The sequence below is a fragment of the Myotis myotis genome, unplaced genomic scaffold (assembly GCF_014108235.1).
Source record: "Myotis myotis isolate mMyoMyo1 unplaced genomic scaffold, mMyoMyo1.p scaffold_m19_p_2, whole genome shotgun sequence".
NCBI lineage: Eukaryota > Metazoa > Chordata > Mammalia > Chiroptera > Vespertilionidae > Myotis > Myotis myotis.
Genome location: NW_023416324.1, coordinates 101689425 through 101697962, shown reverse-complemented (window position 1 = coordinate 101697962; position 8538 = coordinate 101689425). Strand labels below are relative to the sequence as shown.

The following is an 8538-nucleotide window of genomic DNA, read 5'->3' as shown; positions in this document are numbered from 1 at the left end:
AGGTGGTCAATAGTGACTTTTAAACAAATGACGCATGAAGATTCCCATCAAATGGGCATCCCCACATGTTCACACCCATTATAACTAAAATGGGGCACTCGCTCACAAGTTTGGGTCCTATCTTCCCAAGGGGCCCAGCCCTATTCTTCTGCCCCTCCTGCCACAAGACAGTCTTGCAGAGAATTAAGGACAACAATTGGAGGCCCTGTTGACTGAGCCCTCCTTCGTCTCCCAGGATGGAGTCTCCAGGGATTGCTGTCCATCTCAGAGTCCTTTGAAGGGTGTGGAGCTGAGCACAGGCATCAGGGAGCTCAAAGGAGAGCAAAGCAAAGCTGTACATCTCCTCCCTTGTTGCAAGCATAGACCTTCAGTAATGTGGTCTGTAATGAGCTCCATCTGCCCCAGGATGCAGAATATGATTAACACAGTGAAGGGAAAGGCACTGGAAGTGGCTGAGTACCTGGCCCCAGTCCTCAAGGAATCAAAATGTAAGGAAACGGGTGTTATCACCCCAGAAGACTTTGTGGCAGCTGGAGATCACTTAGCTCACCACTGTCCAACATGGCAATGGGCTACAGGGGAAGAATTGAAAGTGAAGGCATACCTACCAATAGGCAAACAATTTTTGGTCACCAAAAATGTGCCATGTTACAAGCGGTGCAAGCAGATGGAATATTCAGATGAATTGGAAGCTATCATTGAAGAGGATGATGGTGATGGAGGATGGGTAGATACTTATCATAACACAGGTATTACAGGAATAACTGAAGCAGTTAAGGAGATTACACTGGAAAGCAAGGATAGTATAAAACTCCAAGATTGCTCAGCATTATGTGAAGAGGAGGAAGAGAAAGATGAAGGAGAAGCTGCAGATATGGAAGAATATGAAGAGAGTGGATTGTTGGAAACAGATGAGGCTACCCTAGACACAAGGAAAATAGTAGAAGCTCATAAAGCTAAAACTGATGCTGGAAATGAAGATGCTATTTTGCAAACCAGAACATATGGCCTTTATATCACTTATGATAAATATTATCAGACACCACAATTATGGTTGTTTGGCTACAATGAGCAACGGCAGCCTTTAACAGTTGAAAACATGTATGAAGACATCAGTCAAGATCATGTGAAGAAAACAGTGACCATTGAAAAGCATCCTCATCTCCCACCACCTCCTATGTGTTCAGTTCACCCATGCAGGCATACTGAGGTGATGAAGAAAATCATTGAGACTTGCAGAAGGAGGGGAGAACTTGGTGTTCATATGTATCTTCTAATTTTCTTGAAATTTGTACAAGCTGTCATTTCAACAATAGAATATGACTACACAAGACACTTCACAATGTAACAAAGAACTTACAGTTTTTTCTAATCATTGGTTCTGATTTTTAAAGAATTAACCCATAGATGTGACCATTGACCCTCTTAATCAATATGTACAATTTCTCTAATAAAGGGACTTATATGTTTATGCATTAAATAAAAAATTCCACTACCAGACTTATTTGTTTAATGAAAAAAAAAAAAAACTCAAGAAACTTATCTTCATGCTGTTCCATGCTGGTACAGAGAGGTTGCAGAAATGAATCTGGTCTGGATATACTGCCCTTGGGAAGGACACACGACTCAGTCCCCTTCATCCTGAGACCTTGGGCAAGTCTTTCAGCCTCCTTGGCTTCAGCTCCTCTTAGGTACACTGTGGGTCTAGTGAGAATGATCACAAAGTTCCCTGGGACCCTGGGAACCCCCATCTCATTGCATTGAGCCTGTCCCTACTCTGAACCTGTGCCTTCAGGAGCACCCCCTCCTGGTGTGCCTTCCTGCTCCTCCCACTACTTACTTCCCACCCTCCTCTTATAGCTCAAGGGATGGCAGGCTTAGCAGGAAAGAGAACTGTGTCATTGGAAAAGGGACTGTGCCCAGGCCCAGCGGGGACTGCTAGTGACATAAAGAGCTGTGTCTCCTGCTGGGCACCCTTCTTAGATGGCCTCACAGCAGCTGTCTGTCGTTGTCCTCTTCTGGGTAGAGGAGGATGGCCTGGCCCAGGCCTCCCCACACAAGCCTCTCTTTTGCTGTGTGACAAAGTTAGGGGAGGCAGCCACCCACATTTACTGAACTCCTCCTGTGTGATGCACCCTTCCCTGAATGTGCCCCATTAGTGCTAAATGAGAGGCGCCTGAATCCCATTTTTCAAGTAGGGAGCCTGGGGCTTGGAGCAGTCAGCAACCCACACCACCCAGCTGGTCAGTGTCTCCAAGACCATGGTCCTGGTCTGGCACAGCCTACTACAGCTCAACCTGCTGGGCCTCTCATTTCCCCCTTCTTACCAGAAAGAGAAGAGTTTGGGCCAAATGTCTTCTGGATGCTTCACACCACCCTATTTCTCAACTTTCTGATTCTCTGGGTTTCAGGCCCACTGAGTCAAATATGCCATCATTAGTGACCATGATTACCACTCACAGAGCCAGCCTGTGCTGGCTCTCAGTCCTCCCCACAACCCTGCAAAGCTGGCTGCTAGCCCCATCTCACAGGTGAGGAAGCTGGGGCACAGAGATGGGAAGGGCTTGCCCGGGTAAGGTGCAGAGCCTGGATTTGAACCCTGGAAGTCTGGCTCCAGGCACTGTACTAGGAGAACACCAAGTGCAGAGTTCAGGGGCTGAGATTTGAAAACTGCACTATTACAGACACCTTAGAGTGTTGTCGCCTTAATGCAATGTTCTCAGGGCCTTCCCCTCAGGACTGGGAAACGGGCATGCCCAGAGATGTCTGGGCGCCCATGCCCCTCCAAGAAGTGGTCCAAAGGGCAGCTGCTGCTCCTGAAAAGTGCACTGGAGAGACGGATTCCTTGGGGAGGCTCCCCACCCCAGTTGGTCTGGGGTCCCAGGCTCAGCCTGCTCACAGGGCACTTTATAATGGAGAACCTTATGGGGTGCGCTGAGGCTCTGAGTGCTGGTCTGCCTGGTGGCCCTTTCCCCTGGCTGCACCAGCTTCCCCAGGCAAGCAGCCAGGCCCAGGGAAAGGCGGCCCACAGGACCCAGGCCTTGGGGAGTGGCTGGAAGACCCTTGGGGCCAGCCCCCCACAGGAGCGCACCGAGCTCTGCACGTCCCAAGTTGTCACAGTGCCCTGGCCTTGGGCGCAGTCTGGCTCTTCCTGTGGAACCTGAGTCGGGTACCCCAGGCGGCAGGGCAGGCACCCCGGGGAGGAAAGAGGTGCCCAGGGCCCCCGTGGAGCAGCTCGGGCTGGCCTGGGGAGCCAGTGGAAGGCAGTGGCGACTGGCAACCAGCTGGAGGGAGTGGCTCCGGCTGGCTGCCCCTCAGCACCTGCTGAGGTCTGGCCCTTCCAGAGACCTGGGCTTCCTGTCCCCTCCCAGGCAGGGCTGCAGCCGGAAGGACGGAAGAGAGTGACCACACCCGAGCCCTAAGGTCAGGGACCTTCCCGCGGTGGCCTGGCCCTGGGGAGGCGGGCAGGGGGTGGGCCTTCCCAGAGCCCTGCTGTGCCCAGTGGGCAAGCCGCCCCTAGCAGAGCCCCAGGGGCCAGCTGGAGCCAAGCCTGTGACTGTAGTTGTGGCCACTGACAGCCACCATGGCAGCCAGAGATGTGCCCTCCAGTGGAGCCTGCTTTCCTTAAAGCAGGACTATATGCAGAGGAGGCCCGGGGCTGGGGTTAGAGGAGGGTGGGGGACAGGACCTGCCTGGAACCATGGGCGGGGATGGAACTCTGATCCAGATGCCCTGGGTCCTGACGTGCCTGGTACTCCACCACCACTCAGTGAGCTTTGCCCTGGCGTCAGCGCCTCACAGGCTGCAAACAACGCTAGGCCGCAGGGTAAGGAGGGCACCCAGACTTGGGCCTTTTACAAGCACACAGACCTCGGTAGCATGCTATCCCCCACACCCGGGAGTGAGGGCCCCAGAGGAGGACTAAGCGCCCTCTGCTGGAGCCCAGTGCCTCTGCTTCCACAACCCTCCAGGACAAAGGGAGATACAGAGCTACTGACATCATGTTAGCAGGCCTCAAGAGAGGGCAGTCCAGGCCTGAGAGTACAGACAGAGAAACTGAGGCCTAGAGAAGGGCAGCCACTTGCTCCGCATCACCCGCAGACCCCCACATTTCCCCCATCACACCACAGAGCCTGTCTACCAGGGACCCCAGACAATAATCACACAACTAAATATATAAACTAATATCATAGAATGTACTTTGAAGAAAAATACACAGATAAGAAGACTGGGGCTGATAGCACTGGGGAAGCAGGGCTTATTGAAGATATGGGGTCAGGAAGACCTTTATGAGGAGGTAAGATTTGAGTAAAGACCTGCAGGAACGAAGGGAAGGAATCCCATGAATACCTGGTAATCAAAGGCTCCAGACAGAGGAAACAGCCAGTGCAAAGGCCCTGGGGTGGGAACACCCTAAGGGAGCTCAGAAACAGTGAGGAGCACCTCAGTGGATGTGGAAAGGAAGTGAAGACAATGAGGTCAGGGCAGTGGGCCGGGGCCAAAACTGGTGGTCTTACAGTAAGGAATGTAAACCTATCCTGGGTATGGTGGGAAACAATGGGGCCAGACTGAGAATAGGCAACGTATTTACTAGTAAAATAGTTGCTCAGGTAGCTTCGGCGAAAGGGATTACATGGGCAGAAGGGATCTAGATGAGACAGGAGGCAGAGGCAATGGCAGCTGAGGCGGGCTGCTGGCAGTAGAGGCAGGGAAGGTGCTTGGGTTCTGATATGCTCTGAGGATTGATTGTGCAGGACTTGCCTATAGTTGGATGTGGAGGCTAGAGAGGAGTAGAAGTCAGGGAAGAGGTTGGGTTCTGGAATGTTCTGAGGGTCTGGCAGGACTCACTGATGGTTTGGATGTGGGGGTGCGAGAGAGGAGGCTGACTACCATGGCACCATCCCGCGCAGCCTGTGCTCTAGTCCAGGCTCTGCCCTGCCCTTCCTCTGACTCCTGGAGCTGTTTGTAGCCAGCAAGACCCCTCACACTACCTCTCCACGTACTTCTTGCCCATCTAAGCTGCCCATCTAAGCAGGCAATCCAGAGGACCCATGTTGAGAAGGCTCCCTCTTCAACCCCCATGCTGGGAGGGGTGGGCAGGAAGGTGTACAGGGGGAAGTCCAGCTAAGATTATGTGGTTGTGGGAGGGGAACTCCCTCCACCCACCACCACCCCCAAAAAAGAACGGGGTGGGGACGGCTGGTGCAACAAGGAGAGAAGGGACCACCAGGAAGACACAAACCACCCAAAGCTTGCTGCAGGTGCACACATTACCTGATGTCCCGTGAACACACACTGTCTCGGGGCCCGAGGAGTGCTTACAAAGGTTATATCCATTCATGATTAGGAGACTGAGGCTCAGGGAAGCAGATGTCTTAGCCAGTGTCTCCCAGCTGGACCAGACTGAGCTTGCCTCAGACCTTATCAGCCGATACTTTCCCTTCGCCACAGGTGGTGGGGGACTTCCCCGAAGTGTTCCTGTCCCACAGTAGTGACAGGTTGACTGGTGCTCACTCTGACTAATTTGAGGGGCACTGGTGTCTCAGAACACTTCTACTCCTCCTGCCCTCCTCTTGCCAGCTTCTCCCAGCCCCCCAGCCCTGCGAGGCCCTTGGCAGGGGGCTCATCACCAGCCCAGGGCTTCAGTCTGGAAACAGTTCTCTGGGTGGAAGCTTTGAGGCATACATCCTGACAGAGCGGACAGTGCCCTGGGCAGACACAGGCCCACCATCCCCTTCCTGTCCCCACCCTTCCTGGAGTGTGGCACAGGGTCGGGTGGCTATGGTGGAGAGGACAAGCACATAAACCTTGGCCCCTCCAGGCTGGACCAGCTTTGAACTTCCGACTTGATAAGTGGACTGAGAAGAGGACGAGGCCTAGGCCGGCTCTGAGCTTTGAGGGCTGAGAGTGAGAGAGCTGCAGAGAGCTGTGCCCCACCGGGCAACCTCTGGGGCCTGTGTAGACGCAATAGCAAAGTCCTTTCTGCCCACGGAGCCTGCAGAGAGGAACCTGGAGCAGGTGCTTCAGTACACAGGCGCAGCCTGGGACCACGCCAATCCAACTAGTGCTATCATAACCACCCAGCTCCTTCCTTCAACTCTGGCCTCAGCCTGGACAGTTGGACAAACTCTATTACCCGAATAGCTGGAAAGGACCCAGCCTTTCTCTCAAGTGGCTCATAGTGTACAAACATGTTTGTTTGTTAATTTGACAAATATTTTTTCATGCCTATTTTATTCTGTATCTAGTGCTATGTGTGGGAAAACAGAGATGATGTTTATCTGCATAAATTCTGATAAGAGCTACCCCACAGGTATGTGTGAAGGCAAAGGGACCACAGGGCAGGGGCATGCCAACACTGTGTTGGGTAATCAGAATGGGCACTGCAGGATGAGCAGGAGGCACTCCTTGTCAAACACTCCAGGGAACAGAATGGGCACAGGTATGGAGGTGTGAAGACGCTTGGAGGGAGCAGGGAAGGGCTAGTGGCTGGAGTGGCTGGCGTGCAGGGAATGGATAGGGAGTGATATGAGTCTGTGGAACTTAGACTTGGTGCTGTGGAGTCATGATGGGATTCACATAGGAGAGGGACTAAAGCTGAGTGCCTCTTCTGCTAGCTCAGCCCCAGACATCCTCTTCTCATCTCCTGACAGGGCAAGCAAGGGCGCTCAGAATACCAGGTGTTCTGCCCCTCATCATCCATGGCTGGACTCCCTGGGTGGCCTGGGGAAAGTATTCAACTGTCTGGGCCTCAGTTTTTCATCTGCAAAATGAGGATAATCATGGAAGGGAGGACAAGTTTGGTGAAGCAAGAAGACTAAACATGTAGCCCACCTACCTCCCTCAGCAGAAGCAAGGCAGACCCCATTCCCATATCACTGGCCATCCCTGTAAACACCTAGGCAAGTCTCCTCTGAGGGCCAGAATGACCAGACTGAACATGAACCCAAGCACAAGAGATTAGAACCCCCTAAACACACACACACACACACACACACACACACACACACCTCAGATGTACTCCAACTCAGGCTCACTTGTCCACAGAAATGCAAGTACGGACAGGAGCATAAATGCCCTGCAGGCCCCAGACCCAGGGTAGCCCTGCCCTAGTATGCTCAGGAGAATCTGTTTATGCCCATAGTCCCAGCCCAATTAGTGCCCCTTTCGCACTCAAATGTGCAGGTCCAGACAATAAATATATGATCAGGGTCACATTGCTGGTATTCCCTTTCCTCTTGAGAGGGTTTCTCAACCATTGTATGTGAGTGTGTGTGTGTTGTGTGTATACATGCCTATGTTTATGTGTATGTTTGTGCATGCATGCGTGTTTTTGTGTGCAGAAGTGTGTGCCTCTGTGCATATGAACATTTGCCTACATGTGTGCTTATGTACATGCACATGTGTGCACATGTGCATGTTTGTGTGTGCCTGAATACGTACATTTGCATGTGTGTCTGTGTATGTGTGCATGCATGTGTGCATCCCTGTGCATGCATGTGTGAGCTTTTACATGTCCATATGTGTATGTTTGTGTGTCTGCATGTGTGTGCATTCACATGTGCATGTGCTTATGTGTACATGTGTATGTTTTGTGTGTACATGCTGTGGTGTGCCTGTTTGTATGTACCCAGATAAGTGCATTTACATGAGAATGTGTGCATATGTGTGTGCATGTATGTGTCGTGTGTGCGTGTGTGCTTTCCTGTATGTGCATGTGTGTGCATTTGCATGCATATCTGTGTGTGCATGTTTGTTTCACATGTACATATGTGCATTGTGTATCTATGTACATCTTTGTGTGTTCATGAATGTGCCAGAAATCTCTTTGGCAGGGTGGAGGAATCTGTAGGTTTTTAAATGCCAATTACATTGTAATTGTAGTTACCAGAAATACTGAAAAGAAGTCTAGCACTATGTGGGCTTCTTTCTTCCTTTCTTCCTTCCTTTCTTTCTTTCTTTCTTTCTGAAATTTGTCACAATTTTATTGAGGTATAATTGATGTACCATAAATTTGCATGATTTAAAGTGTACATTTTGATGAGTTTTAACGTGTGTTTGTGCCTGTGAAACCACCACAGTCAAGATAATGAACATTTCCATCACAGAGAGCTTTCCCATTTCAGACTCGAACAGGGTGAGTGCTCCCAGTTCGAAACTATATGGTTGTACTGGCTCCTGCAGGCCCATCTTTATTCCAATCTCTATTCTCCATTTGACCTGTACACGCTTTTCCTCCTTTTCAGTTACAGCGTTTCTCTTTCTGTTTAAGGCAGCTCCTTCCCTGGTGCTCTGATTTTCACTCCCTACCCCCTTACCAGGTACTTACACTATGGAGCAAGCATCCCCTTTCCCTGCTGAACCATCCACTTCTTATCTACAGCCTCTCTCGCTCGCTCGCTCTCTCTCTCTCTCTTTAATCCTTTCATGAGGGTATTTTCCCCATTGAATTTTTTTAAAAAAATTTCTTTATTGATTAAGGTATTACATATGTGTCCTTATCCCCGCATTACCTCCTCCCCATCCCCGCACCCCCAC

General features: G+C 51.1%; 1 protein-coding gene across 1 annotated transcript; it reads left to right on the top strand.

The window, feature by feature from the left end:
• The first annotated feature begins 406 nt into the window (after positions 1–406).
• LOC118677567 (ubiquitin-like-conjugating enzyme ATG3) lies at positions 407–1487 on the top strand. The gene has a single exon (XM_036352739.1). It carries the CDS (start codon positions 407–409, stop codon positions 1346–1348), a length of 942 nt encoding a protein of 313 aa, XP_036208632.1. The 3' UTR covers positions 1349–1487.
• The last annotated feature ends 7051 nt before the right edge of the window (positions 1488–8538 follow it).

Coding starts and splice junctions, on each gene's coding strand:
- LOC118677567 (XM_036352739.1), top strand. CDS start 407: ATGCAGAATATGATTAACACAGTGAAGGGAAAGGCACTGGAAGTGGCT.